The sequence below is a fragment of the Netta rufina genome (genome assembly GCF_964035555.1).
Source record: "Netta rufina genome assembly, chromosome: 1".
Lineage (NCBI taxonomy): Eukaryota > Metazoa > Chordata > Aves > Anseriformes > Anatidae > Netta > Netta rufina.
This window is the reverse complement of record NC_140123.1, coordinates 12,182,498-12,199,622: the sequence shown is the minus strand read 5'-3', so window position 1 is coordinate 12,199,622 and position 17,125 is coordinate 12,182,498. Positions and strand designations below refer to the sequence as shown.

The following is a 17,125-nucleotide window of genomic DNA, read 5'->3' as shown; positions in this document are numbered from 1 at the left end:
CCCTGACACTCCCATTCCCAGTAGGCGTAACTCCAACCTCTGCAGTGCACAGTGACTGAGGTACCTATGGGGCCTGAAATACTCCTGAGCCCTAGCTCATTTAATACAGCCTGAGGTAACGCTGACACTAGCCCTCCTCCAGCCATCCTTAACAAGCAAACTCAGTGATTATAACCTCAGCTACAGATTTCAGGCCCCTCCAGGAAGAATTTCAGCTACCCAGAGCCCATGTCCCCAGCCCCAGTGAAGTTCAGGAAGCTGGCACCAGGTGTAATAGACAGCTTCTGACTTCTCATAGCTAAAACCTCCTCTGCCTCAGATGCAAGGAGATGACCAGGGTGCATCACCTAGAGATAATTCAACTCAAATTTAAACTCAAATCACTTCCACCAGACTCAGTCTGACCTGCACTGACCCTACAGCCATCTCTGCTTGTTTGGCTACACCAGGGTGGACAACTGACCTCACCTCACCCACAGTTTGCTTGCTCACTCCACCAAGAACACACACTAGAAGGGGCACAGCGCTGCAGCAAACACTCAGCGAGTTCAGAGGAACTGCAGCTTTCCCACACTCGATTCAACAGGCAAGCTGGCTTTATTGTTTTTCAACTGTATAAACAGATGATCTGGGTCTTCCATACATTCCATGAATAGGAAATTCTTTACATTATTAACATAATAAATAACATTCACTCAGCTGTGCAAGTCAGTGCAAAACGAGTTGCACCACTACCAAAAATCGATAGCTCATTAAAGCACATTTCAAGTTAAAAGCAAGATGCCAGGACTGAATGGCATGATTGAGGCACTTGCAGTTTAAAACACTTGTGGTTTATCTCACTCCTTTACTGCCCAAAGCCATGGGTTGAAGAAGGGTTGTTACCCACATTTCCTATAGCTTTTTCAGGAAAGTACGAGTTCTGAAGAAAAACTCACTCTCCAGACCTTAAATACAATCATTATGCAAAAATAATCTGGAGAAGTCACTTTGCTCCTTTTGAGTACACAAACATCCACTGCCATTAATGCTGACTAATGAATGTGCAGACCTAGGAATGCTTTGTGAGAACTAAAAACACTTTAAAAAAAGGAGTTTACCTGTTCTCCCTTTCCCACTCAGTCTGAGTAAGGGCAGCTGCACACAGCTCAGAGCTGACAGCAGCCCTCAGAACATGGCACTTTTCAAACAGATGCATCTCAAGAAGCCTCCCAATGCACAGAGTTCAACAACAGCAGTGTGAAATCACACTGGCATTTCACACGACCCAACCCACACGGACACCGTGTTGTTTGGGGTGCTGAAAGGAAAAAAGGGAGGGACTGCTGGAATCCTGACACGAGGGGGGCTGCTGGGGGGAGACCTGTGCTGGGATACCTTAAAAATGGAACGCACTTTGAACTAGGCCACAGTATATACAGCCAAACCCACAGGTGGGGGGATTAAGGACCCAGATTGCCAAAGTGCACTTCGCATACAGTAGCCTCTTTCACACAGCAAGAAAGGCAGCTGCTTTATATCCAGAATGTGAGCGAGCTTGACTGGGGTGGCTTTAGGAACATCTCCCACAGAGCAGTCAGTAGTCCCAGCTGATATCGTCTTTCTGCAGCGAGGTTTGGATGGTCTGCATGTCCCTCAGCAGCTGAAGGTTTTTCCGACTCTTCTCCCCAGGTTTCACTTTGATGGGACCAGCATCCTTCCCTTTCGTGGTTACGGTAGTTGTGACTTTGACCTCGCTGACGGGGCGCCTGCTGTCTTTTATTGGTTTAGCAGGAGTCTTTCTGGGCTTGCATTCTCTCTTCAGTCTCTCTAGCTGAAAGAGAAGCCCAAAGGAAAACAAACTGAAACAAGGTCACTGCTCGAAGCTCTGCAATTCTTCCAGACAGCTGGAACATCCCACTGCTCATCTCACTCAGCTAAGCAAACAGAAGCTTCCACACCACCCTGAGTGAGCAGTATTTTATTTTCCTGACACAGCAGTGCTATAGCCACATCTGTAGAGATGTGACAACCAAACTGCAGCACAGGTAGCTTCCACAGGGCCCCTCATTTTACGTAGTGATGGGCTCCCCTCCCAATTTATAGCACACAGCACTTCTAAATGCTGACTCTGAGAACTTGTCAGTAGCTAGTCAAAAGGCTGAGTATATGGAGAATCGTTACTACTGGGGACTACTGCACATCTGTTCCTCCGCAAATCACAAGAGAGATCAAAGGTAAAATGCTTTTAACTGCTTGAAAACATATTTCACATGCCTCCCTTTTGGATGTCATCAGCAGTGCACTCAGTACATATTTGATGTATAAGCTACACCAGATGAGGGTGAATCTTCGTGGTTCACATGAACTGGGCTGGATTAAATACATCAGGTTAAGCCCCTTGGAAAGATTTCACTAGAATGGATGATTAGAAAAAACAGAATTGAGAGGTTTTTACAACTTTGAATGACCAGGTTATGTTATTCAAAAAGTTTTGAAATGGGTTTGAAGTGAACAGATATTTCAGGTTTTATAAAGTACAAATTAAAACAAATAGGCTGTTAGCACCAACAAGAGGAGAACCACTAAGAGTGAGCTCAACAGTGAAAGCCCCTGGGAATCTACCTCTCTTTTTAAACCCAGTGTAGGTTACTAGAAGCTCTGAGTTTCCTTCAATGTAAAGAACAGCATTTCATGAGGCCTTTCCCCTGCACGCAACATGCAGCTGGCTGTTACTAGGACCTCCCTGCAAAGCAAATGCTTTAGTTAATTCCTCATCGCTGTCTTACATATGCAGGAAGCAAGAGTGGGACTGATCTGAACGCCCAGGTACCCGATGTGTCAGGAAACATGACCAGGAACACTTCCAGACTGGCTGCCCAGGAAGCAGGCTCATCCCTTCTTGCCCTATGTGCTGTTTCCCAGCGTGTGTGCTGCCCAGCCAGTTTGTGCTGTGTTTTAGACTTCAGACAGCTGTGGAATTTGCTATCGTACTCTTCCTTGTTTTGGGGATGAAAGGAGTATAGAAGGCAAGGTAAGAAGATATGCAAAATTCTGCCTGGCATGGGATGAGGAGTGGGCACAAGGTAACATGGCAAGGAATGGAAAGAGGCATGCAAACTCTGGGACATGAAGCTAAATAAAGCTAGGCACAATGCTCTACAGTAGTTATTTCTACTTTATTGCTGCTACATTAGGATGTAAGGCAAAAAAAACATCTTAAGATAGCAATTTCACCAAAGCACAAACACAGACACGTAACTCACCTGCAGCCAATGCCTCCGGACCTTGCTGATCTGGTCTGCCTTTGCCTCCATCTTTCCCACCAGTGTCTCAAGTTCCCTCTCCAGATCTTCCCTCACTGCAATGGTTGGAGCTTCCTGGACAAGCTTTGACAGCTGCTGGTGGTCACTAGCATGGGATTTAGATAGAGCAAAGCTTGCGTTAGGCTCTCTCAGTTTCTAGAGCTTGTGTACATAGTTCAGAAACAACACTTCCAGGAATCCACAGCATCAGCAGCCCAACACATTCAAGGCATCATAAACCAGTCACAACAGTTTTGTTGGTGAGTAGCATCAGTGAAGTAGCACACCCTGGCAGCAGACAGCTGCTACATTAAATTGTCAACAAGTGGCTTCAAACTTCAGCACACACATTTAAAGTTACCAAATGACCCCTAAAGGAAGGCATCTCAGCACTTGTCCCATTGCTGTTCTGTACATTTGTATTTCCTGTAGTTGTGCAGTAAGGTAACAATTCATGTTCTGTTAGCCAGAATGCACAAAATGGGCCTTGGAAGACGGAATATTTGTCCACTGCATCAGGGCTGTTATCACACTTTCCCCCCGACTCTTCACAAGTTTGGTATTGATGCATATAAACACCGGTATGGAGTCACTGTTTATCAGAATCTGCCTTTAACTGCAAGGAGAAATGAAAGCCTACACAGCCAACAGAAGAGATCAATTACAGGCTAGAGATTTTACAAAACTAATTCCTTTCCCCAGCAAAACCTTTGCAACTTTAAAGTGGAAAGACAAAGATATAAAGCATCCACATTCATAATCTGCAACGTCAAGTACACCAAACTTACAAACTCATCTGCCCAAATTCATCCTGTAGAGTCAGCAGAACTTCTGAGAGTTCTTCGTGGGATGAGGAAGAGTCCTTTGGCAGCGATGCCTTTCTGCTCTTGCTGGCGGGATGACTGGTACTGATGGATTTTGCTAGCGGGGTGTCGTTTACCACACGGTTGTTACACAAAGCTTTGGTGTGCTGCTTCATCAGGTGCAGGACATGTTGCACGTTGGCGCCAACTGAATGGCTGGGACTGGTAGACTGGAAGGAAAAGACTGCTTTTAAATGACATTGTCAACAACCTCCTTGATTATAATGGAGAACACCAAAACAATATTTAGTTTTGCTTAAACGTGCGTAACAAGAGCAGCTTGACTAGCAGCATGGAGGGAGCTCATTTTAGGAAATACCAGCTCAGCAGGTTACTGATATGTGGCAGGCCTTTTGAAGATAAAGAAGCTCGTCAAAGAGCACAAGATGATCTGACCGCTGGGTGTCAGGAGTGCACCAAGCCAAAGCCACTGAAGGAGCCGCAGCTACTGAGCGTGAAGCTTCGCAATTCGGCAGCTCACCTTCCCAGCTACAAAGGGTACGTCGCCCAGACACAGTCTGTAATGGGGCTGCGTAGTGAGATGGCTTGTGGAGGAGCATTTCTGCAAGGAAAGGAGAGAGAAATGTTTACCAAAGATAACACTACAGCAAACCCATTTTTTGCTTTGCAATAGAAGAGGCTGCTTGCTTTCTGATTGCATGCACAGATCCTTATTTAACTCCTCAGTAATTGCCCTTCTCTCCCCCTCTGTTACCTTCTCTGGCTGCTTAGTTTTTTTCCTGGGTTTTCTTGCCTTTGGAGAAAGCAATGGTGATGCTGCTTGAATCAACAGTCTGTTGGTTTCCAGGCCTGTCTGAAGCTGTAATTGAAGGAATGAGGGAAGTTACTGAAATTGTATTAATAGATTATCAGAGAGAATGCACTAAGATTTGCAACACAGCATTTTTTAAATACAAGCTCTCCGAAAGTAAGGGCTGCAAGTGTGTAGGATGCCTCTGCAGTCTAATTTAAACATTAAATAGGATTTTTGCCTCAGATAACACATCTCATCACTAATCTTGGTTAAGTTAAAGAATTGGTTGTAGTGAACTACTCCCATGTAGGCAAGTACCAAAACATCAGCTGTGTTTTACACTTGGCAAAGTATTAGGGAAGTCAGGTAACCAACTCTGACTGTTCACTTGATTCTGTGGCATACAGTTAGCAGACAGCTATTCTTCCTGATCTATTGATTTTGACAGGAAAAAAACCTCTCTCTAAAGAGCAAAGATTAGAATTGTCACTGTCAAAGACCTCTATACACTTTGGTTAGGAGATGAGTTCTAAAGCCATGTTTTTTCTTTGTATTGATAGAAACAAATCTCATCAAGAAGCATTCACAAAACAATTATTCATGATTAATTTGAGCTTAGCACTCATTAGAAAGGTTAATGCCTGCCACGTTACCTACATGTCTTAGCATACAGCTGATCAGTACATAAAGACCACAACACTTCAGGGTTAGAAGGCCACTATCCTTACAGACCCATACCCAACAGTACAGGGCCCTTTTTTGCCTCTTTCTGCAATATATCTAGCTGCAATTACGAAAAAAGGAGTATGCTTTTTGACCTTGGTGTATTTAAAACAGAGATCCTTATACATCCTCAACTACAAATCAGTCTGAATTATTTTTCTTTTCCCACTAGTTTTTTCATTAAAGAAATGCAGCTTCATTAGGAAAAAAAAATCTGAAGCACTCTGAGAACTTCAGATGTGGGGTACAGGGAAGACTACAATGTTTTCATTTTTCTCTATATAAAGACATTATCACCAAGTTTATCAGAGAAAGTTGATGAAAAGGAAGAGCTAATTACAGTGCATACAGTACTAGAGAAATTTCCTGTTGTTACCTCAGCTGCTTTTTCCTGAACAAGCTTCCTTGCGTGTTCTTCCTCCTGAAGCTTCTGTTCCAGCTCTTTCATTTTTTTCTAGTCAAAGGTGAATGAAAACAGTTACTACTGAAACACGTTTCTTTTTTTCTCTGAAGAGTAAAATACCAAGAGATTGAGCAAAGCTGTTATCAGTTCAGCTTGCAATTTCAGACTAGGCAAGAACTTCAGAATTAAATTAACTGCTGAAGTTCTACCTATACAGGCATAATAAACACAGCAGCCAAGTTCTTATGCCTCAGACTGAATTGATTTTTTCTATTTTTACTTCCACAACGGGTATGTGGATTTAAGTCAGAGCCTACAGGGAGAATAATATGCAAGGTTGAACTCTTAGACAAGAGGGATTTTTGAAGATCTAGCCACCTCCTTAATTAAGAGCAGAGAGGAAAGTTCATGATGCTTGAGTTCCCTTTAAGCAAACATGAATTGACTTAATCTTTTTATGGTAAAAATACTGTAAGAATTTCTTAAAGCCCCTTTCAAGAAAAGAGTTAAAAGGAGAGGCACACATCTTTGTAGACATTTCAACAAGATGAAAAACCTGTTTAAGCAGGATATGATTAAACTCCCAACATGAAGGTTTTTTAAACAACCTTCTAATTTTATACAGCAGAGTGAAAATGATCCAAAGTTCCAGAGCACACACAAAAAAAACAACCTTCCCTTCTCTTCCCCCAAAGACTGAATATTATTCACAGAGCCACTAATCAAACCTAAGCCAGAAAAGCATGCAATTCAAAGCAGCAGCTAATTTTGGACACTTTAATTTGCATTATTTATAGAGCCAGTACCCTAAAAACTTAAAAGAGGTGTTAAATATTTCAATTCACCTTTATTTAAGCATTAACTGTAAGATTAATATAACCAACTGTTGCACGAAGGTGTTAAAATGCAAATCCCTGGGTGCACATCCAGGACAAAGGCACTGTGTAAAGGAACCAGCTTTTCCTGTTGAGTCTTTTTTCCCCCATTCCATAGGAATTAGAAACATTCCAAGTAACTTAAAATCATCTTCCACCCTTTACGTGTCAGTTTTTGATTTCCACACAGACACCCCCATGAAAATCCTTCTTTAGCCTCTTACACATAATCTTTACTATACAAATGCTGCAGCAAACCTTCTGTTTGAGCTGAAGACTGACATGAACCCAAACCACTGCTTCTGTGCTGAAAAGTACCCAGTGTCCACTCAGTTGTCCTAGCTGCCACGTGTAGCTCAAATCGTGCAGCAAGATCGCATCTTACTAAACTTTCAGTGACAGACCACATTGGAAATTCTCTAAGTGATATTCCCAAAATATTTTTTTTTTATTTCTTATAGAAAAAGAATAAGAAATCCCTCTTCCATACTCAGCTCGCAGAATGGCCACATCCCCCAGGCAAATGCAGATTACTGGTCCCATCACTAAGAGGGAAGCAAGCCAGAGGCCTGGCTGTTCAGGAAAGCACACACATTCCCTGAGCACGCTCCCCATAACACAGGGTAGCACAGCACAAAAGGGAACTGCAGGTCAGCACCAAGCTGACTAAAACATTTTCCCTAGTCCCCACTAACCACTTTAAAAAAAATCATAAAAAAGGCCAATAAATAAATATTCCAACATATTCTTTTGCCCATTTTCTAAAACAAATTTCATGGGACCACTGCACACATCATTTGGGCTGTCACTGAAATAAGTTTCAAACAACTTTAACCAGAGGCTGAAAGGTATGACCTCAAAGACACAAAGTGCTTTTATTTCTGCAAACAGGGCTGCTGGGACAAGCACCCAGTTCGGTCCATCAGAGAGGAAGTGCTTGTGGTGTGAGGACAGCTCACATCTGTGCTTCACTACCCTGAATATCAGCACCTGCTTAACAGCTGAGCAGCCAAGTGTTGCACCTGGTGCAGGTGCTGCTTCTCACCACCTGGCAGGTAGGGGAGACAAGAAAAATAAGGGTGGGTGGCATACCTATAGTTACCTCTGCTGGTCACAGAATGGAGGGGTTTTGTTCTCTTTTTAAGTCTCAGTGTTAAGAAGAGATTGATTACTACCAACTTCAGCTCTTTAAAACACATCCAGTCAGATTCTGCCCATCTAACACCCAAGACCAGAGCCCCACCCACTCCTTTAGGGAACAGCCCCATCCTCTGCCTCCATCCCCACACATAGACACGCTCAGAGCCTCTCAGCCAGCTGTCCAGACACTGCACTGCAGGACTGCAGTTGCAATGAACACACACTAGGAATTGTTTTTGAGGTCAGCACTCTGATTAGGAGACCATCACATGAATAAGGACCTCCACAACCCCTTTTGATATGCTTATATGGCTAGGTAAGGTAGCAGCTCTGCAAGTTTTGGAGATTAAATGCTCTCAGCACGTAAGACACACACACATTTCACTCTGGCAAAGTCTGAAATCAGTCTAAAATCCTTGCCCACTCATGAGTGGTCATCTCACCAGTTTGTCTCGGTACACTGTGCATGGAAGTAGTCCTTATTTACTTCTAGCTTCAAATTAAACTTGCAGATGTTCCTGTGGTCTTGTCACAACTAAAGCAGAAATCACCAGAAGCAACAGCTGTGACTGTTTTGAGCAGAGTGCAGCCATCCCTTGAGGACTGTAAGGTCCTGAGCACATGGAGGGAGGCTCACAGAGGAACGTGACCAACAAGCACAGAGGCAGCCTGACCTGCTGGCCAGAGGGCGACTCGTGGCAGGAAAATGATTGTAAGGAAAATCACCTTCAGGCAGAGCTCAGTCTGGATTTCTCTTGGTTCTGAGAACTGATTCAAAACTGTAAATTTAATGCCCAATTCCACTAAGAATGATTTATTTATGACAACCACTAATTTCTAATGATACTGAAGATTCAGCCTGATCCAGGAAAAAAAATTTATGCTGGAATTATGTTCACTAGCCAGGCACAAAAAGACAAATAACCTAGCCCCATCAAACTTCAGCTGCTACCAGACAAGAACTTGGTAAAAACTCATGAAAAAGCAATTCCTGTTGCTGAAGCAGTTATTTCAAACCTGACCCTGGATGAACTTACTGCTGCTTTCAGGGAACAAGAGGTGGGAGAAGCTCATCTCTTTGAGAGAGGTTTGCCCAAATAATGCGGTCTTTTTTACTCCCCAAAGGGAGCCCGCCACAATGGGGTGTCAAGATCAACAGCTTGTCAAAGTTGCCTTGGGTCAGAGACTCCCAAGAAGAGCTGTGGTGTCTAGAAGGTGCTGTAGCAACCAGCCAGATGAAGATTTACTATCAAACATCTTAAATGCTCCTGGAAAAGCACGTGGGAAGGGCTGGTAAGCAGGTGGCAAGTGTAAAATTTTGGTAAGAGTCCAGAGCTACCCCTAATACCACAGTCTAACAACACACTAACCACTGCTGAAAGGGGGGAGAAAAATGTCAAAAAAAACACACAGAAAACCAAGTGAAGTCTGGGTCATAATTGACTAACTGCCAGCATTGAGTACAAAGTAACTCAGAAAGTGTTCAGAAACACTATCTTATGTGCCCCTGTGCCACCCAAACAAAAAATGAACACCTACAGATCCTGTCAAGTCTCAACTAAACTCCAATTCTTTCTTGTAGTGACCTACAGCCTGACTTCCAACAGTAACTGCAAGTTTTTACACCACTTCAGCTTTAAAAAGACATTTTAGCTGCTATATTTTTCCTCTTCCAACTCTGTTATCAACATGTAACTATGAAATGTTGATTACAATAAACAAGGTAAGTCTGATGCAAGTGCAAGTGACAGACCTCTGCTATGGACTGCATGGTAGTAAGCCTGGTGTACTCTTTCTCCAGCATATCCAGCTTTTCCAGTTTAGACTGGACTTGGGATTGATCGAGCCGGTCTCTCTCCAATGAGCCCTTGATGGGAGAAATTAAAAGCAAAACTGTTATAAGCACAATGAAACATACCTGTAGCAAGCCTTACATCTGCAAGATAAAGACCATAAACAGATCAAAGGAACTACTTTCTCTGCGCGATTTTAAGTGCTGCTACAATTAAGGAGCAACTGGGCATTTTCGACACAGTTGGAAACTGTGCCAACATTGGGAATCTCACAGCCAGCCAAAACCAGGTGAAAATGTGCAGTCTCTCCTCCCTCCCAAGTCAAAAATAATGAAAACCCTTTACTCAGCTATTAGAGGTAATTTTCTTAATTTCAGTGAATATTCAATACTCCTAAGACAGCCACAAAGACTGTGGAACAGAGAGCACTAAGTGATAGATACTCCTATAAAACAAAATTCAAAAGCTCATTTTAGATAAAGAACAAATCCCACAACCACTGATGGCAGGAAACAAGTTTTACTATTATTTCTAGATATATTAGGTCTGACATACTGATTCTCAAGAAAAGTACCAGTAAAAAAAAAAAAACACACAGGAGATAAATACTGTAAACACAAAAGGGAAGGTTTTTCCACTGGCACACAGGTATTATCCTCTGAGGGATACAGATGAGCTAAGACAAGTCAGTCACACAGAAGCAGTTAATTCTAATTAACACCAGAACCTACAGAATTGCCTTAGAGACAGAAGCACAAAGACAGAAAAGACCAGGGTCCTCACAGGACTGAAAATTAAGTAGAAAAATTACTCATACCTAAGTATATAAAGGCCAGCTCAATGACATCTACAGCTGAAGGTATCAAAATCACAGTAAATGAGAAGTTGTGATGTAGTCACTGATTTTTTTTTCATTTAATCCTGAGATAATCTTAGGAGCACACCTGTTTCTCCAAGAGATGTGACTTCTCATTTTCTGCATGCTGGATCATTTTCCTCATGTAGTCCAGCTGTTTCTCTAAGAGGCTGCACCGAGACTCAGCAGCTGCCAGCTGAGAAGCCAGTTCTGTAGGTAACAAGGCAGAAAAATGAAATCATGCACTGTTTGTGCCTGTTGTTCTCAGGACAGTTCAAAAACAAGCAAGAAAAGAACCATCTGAAACTCAGATTAAGCTGAATTAACCATTCGTGTGTGCAAATTCCTAAAATTATGTATGCTTTAAAAATTATTGCTTCAAAATTCCACTGTAAAATATACTGAACAAAGATAATTGAAATAGTTTTGCGCATTGATAAAACTCAAGTTTTATCCACATCAGTGTTCAGTAGTGCGTATAAAAACATAGCAAACCACCTTGATTTTTCTTTGACACTTCAGTTCTGTCCTGCTCCCTGTGTTGCATTTGCTCGCTCAGTACTTTCTTGTAGTCTGCTGTTTCTCTGCTGAGGTGTTTGACATTCTCTTCTGCCTGCAGCCGCTCCAACTCCAGCCGACGAATTTTTTCCTGGAGATTCTTCAGAGCAGAAAATATTGCTGTAATTGAGCAAGGACCTTTTGTTAGTTACACTTCAAGATAACACTGAGTTTGAAACACGTTCCATGAGAAAGCCAGCGTGTTCCTCACCACCAGCCAGGACTCCTTCTGTGAGTTATTATCCTAAACTGCAACCAATCCTAAACCAAGTCTTAAATGAATACATGCTTTTAGTGCATACCTTCATCTGAAAGATTTGGGAGAAGAGGCATCCATTGCCCAGGACAGGTCAAATAAATATTCTGCACATTACGCACAACCAGTGCCTCTTCTGATTTTTTATCAGAAGGAAATTAAAGGCGACGACTGAGTAGTTGAAGCAGTGGAAGTTCCCTGTATGCTTATTACTGTTCCTCTGCAAGTGCACACCAGTGGGACAAATATAAAACAGCATTCACCTTGCTGATCACTGCACAGGATAAGTGTTAGAGATCAGAGCTATAAAGATGTTTATTTCTCCAGGCATCAGCTCTTCTGGTTTAGCATTTGTGATGGCCTCATGCCCACAAGATACGCGCCTCCTTTGTGCCAAACAGCTTTCCCACTTTCCTGCTCCAACAAATACTCAAAGCCTTTTTTTGTGTGACAAATATATAAAGAAAGCAGCTGTAATAGAACTCATCTTGTGATTAGACCATCTGCTGGTAATCTGACGTACTGCGTCTGCTGGCTGTATTGTTTAAACCTGCAAAGGGAACCAGAACCATCAGCCCCTTCCCCTACACAGTCCTATTAAAGTAAAACATGAGAACTACCCTATAGGCAGCTCATACAGCAGATTTATCTGTGAGGTCACTCCTTAGCCTACTCCTTTGTGCTTAAACACACTCTAGAGAAAGAATGGAAACATGGAAAAAAAACACAGGAAAAGTTGAGGCTGTGCACCTGGTTGAGCATCACATTACCAAAAAAAGGAATTGTTATCAGAATGAGTTTTCCAGTGTGAAAACACATCAAATCCTGAAATGCAGAATAGGACAGAGTATCAGAACTACCTACTCTAAGGTAACTTAAGTAATTAGGAAGTGGGTGACAGCAGCCACAGATAAAGGGAAAGTTGTTGATAACCTGATCCTATTAGCAGGGTCACCCTTTTTCTGTGTTTATGGCACTGTTATCAGGATTCAGTTGAAGTGGGCACAGCTGGAACCATAAACAGCTTTGTTACACAACACTTAGAGCTCAATTAAAGCCTCTGTGTATTTACAGTAACTACAAGCAAAACACATCAATGAAGCAATCTGAGCAGTGGGTAGGTAAGGGTGAAACCCAACAGGATGCCAGGTAGCAGGCAGGGCAGGAAACAAGTGTAAAAGTAACAGATACATTGCAACAGTCATCACAGATGCACAACATAAAGGAATTAAACCCCAAATAAGCAGGATTTACTTAACTTCTGGATTTTTTGTTTAAGTGTGAGGCAGGAACAGGAAGAGCCCCCAAGAACAACCAAATCTATTTTCTCATCTGAAGATAACTCCCAAATCCTTAACCTTATATACACTCCTGAACTTGTAAACTTACTTCAGAGTTGTAAAGCTTCTACAAAAAAATAGAGTATTGCATGAACTGCCTGCTGGATTTTTATTTTCCATATGCATTGATATCTATATAAACATTTTAGGAGTCATAGTCTTAAAAGGCCTTTATTTTCCTAAGAAGGGATATGGCTTTCAGATTCTATCCCTCTAGCTGTATTTATTTTAGAGTTAGCAAATTACCTGCTTGAAAAGAGTTGCCAGGTGAAAATTTGGAAGTCAAAACTTTGTCACTAATGCAGCACACAACACAGTCTACAGAAATACCCTTGTATCAATCATTTGCAAGTAAGCCCTTAGCTTAACATCCAAATTTGTCATACAAGTCCTTTAGTTCTGTGTTAGCCACACTCAAAACTGATCACGTTCTGCATGCCAGAGCATATATTACATTTTAAATGGCACTTCAGGAACTCAGGTTTCATCTACTAGATAATTAACATAAAAGTCCCTGGTAATTTCAACATGAATTACATTACTGGAACAGGTACTGGAGCCTACTGTGCTGTGTTTTCCCCCCAGTCTGTCTTATATTTAGAGTAATTTAAGGGTTCATCCTAAATCTCTCTCGCTTTTCTTTCTGTAAGGAATAAAATACTTTTTTCATAGCCCTAACCCTCCATACAACCAGTCTTCAGGGGTTATTTTCTCAAGGACCCCAAGCCAAGCAGCTCACAAAGAACCCACCCTGTCCTAGCCTCCAATTCCCTCAGCTCCCTCCTGTACCTACCCCCAGGCAGCTCTGGGGTTCCTCTCCTTATAGGAGAAGCCAATTCATTAAACAACAGAAAACTAGCAAAAAATGTTTTTGTTCATCTCTGATCAGGCAAAATTAATGTTTGGTTCTGGTGTTCACTTCCAGATGAAGTGGGAAAGACAGAATAAAGAATAAACCAGAAACAAAAAAAGAATAAATGGGAGTACAACTTTCCTCCCCCTGCGGTAATGGTGAGCTCTCAGTTCAGCACTTTGCCACAAAACACCTCTTTTCTTCTGTATGTGATAAGCACTTCCCTGATTCCCACCACACCCTTTGTACATTACAAGCCTTCTCAGTTCAGCAACACGGATTCTCTTCCTTTGCTCCAAGCTGTCTGGAGAACTCCAGTCTCATTCCAAACTTGGTTGTGAGCTGGGGTGGGGAACGACAGAGGGACAGGAGGACCAGAAGAAGGAACGAAGAACATCTCAAGCCCATTTCACTGAGCCAATTCTACATCTCTCTGCTACTGAGGTGAGCATCCTTCTCCAGCTGTAAGGCAGCCTCTTTCATCAGGCATTCTTCAGACAGAGAAGCAAAAAGGATTTACAAAACAGGTGATCTGCACATCACTGGGAAGGGATAAAAGGCTAAAGAGACCATATCCTCTGTGGGCATAGAATTTTTTTGTGATGCTTTCACGCACAGCACAAGCAACTTGGAAACAGGTAAAAAAGCAGCTTAGCTGAAGTCCTACCTCTGCTGTTACTCTCGGGATATGGAATTACTGGTTTCTGTGGGGAGCGCAGCAGGTCTGAGTTGATGAAGGGCTTGTACTTCGGGTAATCGATATACGACGTTGCAGAGAGTGCATCTGTGGCTGACGCAGACCTGTGAGCTTTGTGTAGATCACCCTGAAAATAAAGCAAAGCTGTTATTCAGCACCCTTGTTTCTCTGTCACAATAAAAGCAGAATCAGTTTATACGATGTGGAGAAATACTGCTGCAGGAGACCTGTAGCTCAAAGGCTGTATTTTCTTCCTTGGAGTCTTCAGTATGTACATCAAAGTCACCTCTGCTAAAAACTGTATCAGAACAAGTTTTTCAAGCTAGTTTCCAATTTCTGCTTTTGTTTACTATTATTTATATGCTTGCTTACTGTGAGAAGGCACTACACCAGACACGGAGGACAGAGCTCTCCCCACTGCAGCCCCAGCCCCTCTTTTCCACCTCTATCTTTCACAGCCTTCCATGAACACCTTGAACATCCCCAGCAGAAACACCAAGATGACTTCACCTCCCAGCTTATCAGTGTCACTGGCACAAGAAAAGCAGCAGAAAGCTCAAAGCCAAGAAAGGAGGTACCTCTGCCTCTCAGTGCCAACAGACTGCTAAGAGCAGCTTAACCCTGATCTCAAAAACACGGCCATGAAAGCTGCAGATTTTCCAGTGCTCTACCTGCCAAGTATTTGGTGCATTTTGGAGGATGCAGCCACCAGAAGGGATCACCTTGTTGTGAACATGCTATGCAGTCAGGACACCAGCAATTGGACACTTTCCAGCAAGGTTCTCCCAAGCCATAGGGGCACAGCACTCCACACACCGTGTCTGTGGCTTTGACTGAAACCTACCTTGTCTCAGCTTTGTGTACAAGCTTGGTGGGTAGGAGTGAAATAAAAATATAGCTGCCTAGTTTGAATATGCTAGGAACCTTCCTGCAGCCCGAGGCAGAAATGGGCTGCAAGCAGATGTGATGCTCTGGATCCTACAGCTCTTCACAGAAGATTCACTTCACTAATAAGGCAACCGAGTAATCGCTCACCTTGGCAGGGCTTTCCTAAGCTTTTGCAAATACCAGTTATTGTGGGCATATTGTGACCTAAATTAAAATACAAGAAGTATTTGTGCAAATACCTCATGGCAAGTTAGACAATACATCCAAAACACATCATAAGAAATACAAAGGGAAAAAAAATAAGAAAATTAGTAAGTCACTTGAAGCCTACACACACTTAATTTTCCTCATACAAAGAAAAGAAGACGAAGACCCTAAGCACCCTGAACCTTTCAGGTGGTGTTTCTGTTTTATCTGCAAAGCAATACGTTGCGTTTGTTATCTCCTACACAGCACAAGTGCTTTTCTTGGAATAGCTGCATTTGCACAAGAACTTTGGCCACCACGGAAAGCTGATTAAAACGCAAACGCCTAATTAAGAATATATTAAAAATATTTTGAGTAGGTCTGTGTGTATACAGGCACTGTTTTACGCTCTGTAGCCACACAGAGCAAACTTTGCAGAATGAGTAATGTCAAAACGGAAGGAAAGGCTGTTAGCAGGGACCTCAGCCCTGCAGAAACACCAGCCTTACAAGGTGCTGGACCACTGCAAGTGGAATAAGGAATAAGATTAAAGAGCAAAGTTAAAGTGCACGAAGCAAAGCACAGCATTTCATGCAATAGGCAGCAGAGCACCACCAGCAGCAACGTGAGCCCGAGTGGCAGAAACTATTGATTCTAACACCACTCTGCTATTGGTGTGAAACAAAATTGGTCTGCTATGGGTGTGAAACAAAAGCATCTGATGGTCCTCAGGGCTGAGAGATGGGGATCTGTCTAAAATCAATGCAGGGCTGCCACGGACCTGAGTTTTCCTAGGTCTCTATTTTTCACCTGGAAAACATTGTTTGTGGAGAATTAAGAATAACTAGATAAAACAAACAAACAAAAAGTAAACAAAAAACCTGACCTGCTGCCTTTTTTGGCCTTTTTTTCCTTTTTTAAACTGGCAAAAGCGACACTTACCTAGCCCGCACCAGGCTGACCCCAGGAGAAAACCTACATGCTTCTGCAAAAATTACACAAAGTAAAGCAAACACAGGCGTGCTGACTAGTTGCATTTCTTACAAATATCACCTGGATGGAGGCCAGGGGCACAACTTTCAGTGGCATCCCGTCAGCAAAGCCCCTGGCTCCAAATAAACCCCACAGTACCGCTGTACAGGTGGGAGCTGCCACCAGATGCATTTGCTACACGTTTAACCAAGCCAGCTCCGCGTGCTGCTTCAGGAATCACTGCTAAATAATCCTGACTGAAAGAAAAAAGTGACAAAATTCCGGAAATAGAGTCCAGGTTAAGATCCATTTAACGCTGCTTCTGCCGCGGAGCGCACCACGGTGCGCTCACCTCAGGAAAACGCTGAAAATTCGGGAAAAAAAAGCCCCAAACGGGTGAAGGTGAGAGAACTTATAACTAGTCGCAGCCCCCAGCCGCCCCCCAGCCCTCTTTTTGGGCAGCCCCGCGGCTCCTTCAGGCTCCCGGCCCCCCCGCAGCCCCCTCCCCGCCCCCGGCCCTCACCGTGCGCTGCTGCCGCCGCCCGCCCGCCGCCGCCATTTTGTGCGCGGGCGGCCCCCCTCCCCCCGGGGCCCGTCCCTTTAAGGGCGCCGCGGCCATGCGGCGGCCATGAGCCGGGCGCGGGCTGACCGACGGCCGAGCCGACCAATGGGAAGGCAGGACGG

General features: G+C 43.2%; 1 protein-coding gene across 1 annotated transcript; it reads right to left on the bottom strand.

The window, feature by feature from the left end:
• Positions 1 to 284: 284 nt before the first annotated feature.
• Positions 285 to 17,073, bottom strand: CEP57 (centrosomal protein 57). Its single transcript, XM_084282602.1, has 11 exons — positions 16,965 to 17,073; positions 14,366 to 14,522; positions 11,190 to 11,369; positions 10,780 to 10,901; positions 9,796 to 9,909; positions 6,001 to 6,078; positions 4,863 to 4,967; positions 4,629 to 4,709; positions 4,073 to 4,317; positions 3,246 to 3,390; positions 285 to 1,813 (listed from the first exon to the last, which is right to left on the bottom strand). The coding sequence occupies exons 1-11, from the start codon at positions 17,058 to 17,060 to the stop codon at positions 1,577 to 1,579; spliced, it is 1,560 nt and encodes a 519-aa protein (XP_084138728.1). The 5' UTR covers positions 17,061 to 17,073; the 3' UTR covers positions 285 to 1,576.
• Positions 17,074 to 17,125: the final 52 nt, after the last annotated feature.

Coding starts and splice junctions, on each gene's coding strand:
- CEP57 (XM_084282602.1), bottom strand. CDS start 17,060: ATGGCCGCGGCGCCCTTAAAGGGACGGGCCCCGGGGGGAGGGGGGCCG. Junction 6,079..9,795: donor CCATGCAGTCCATAGCAGAG/GTCTGTCACTTG, acceptor ACCTTTGACTAG/AAAAAAATGAAAGAGCTGGA. Junction 4,318..4,628: donor TACCCTTTGTAGCTGGGAAG/GTGAGCTGCCGA, acceptor TTTTCCTTCCAG/TCTACCAGTCCCAGCCATTC.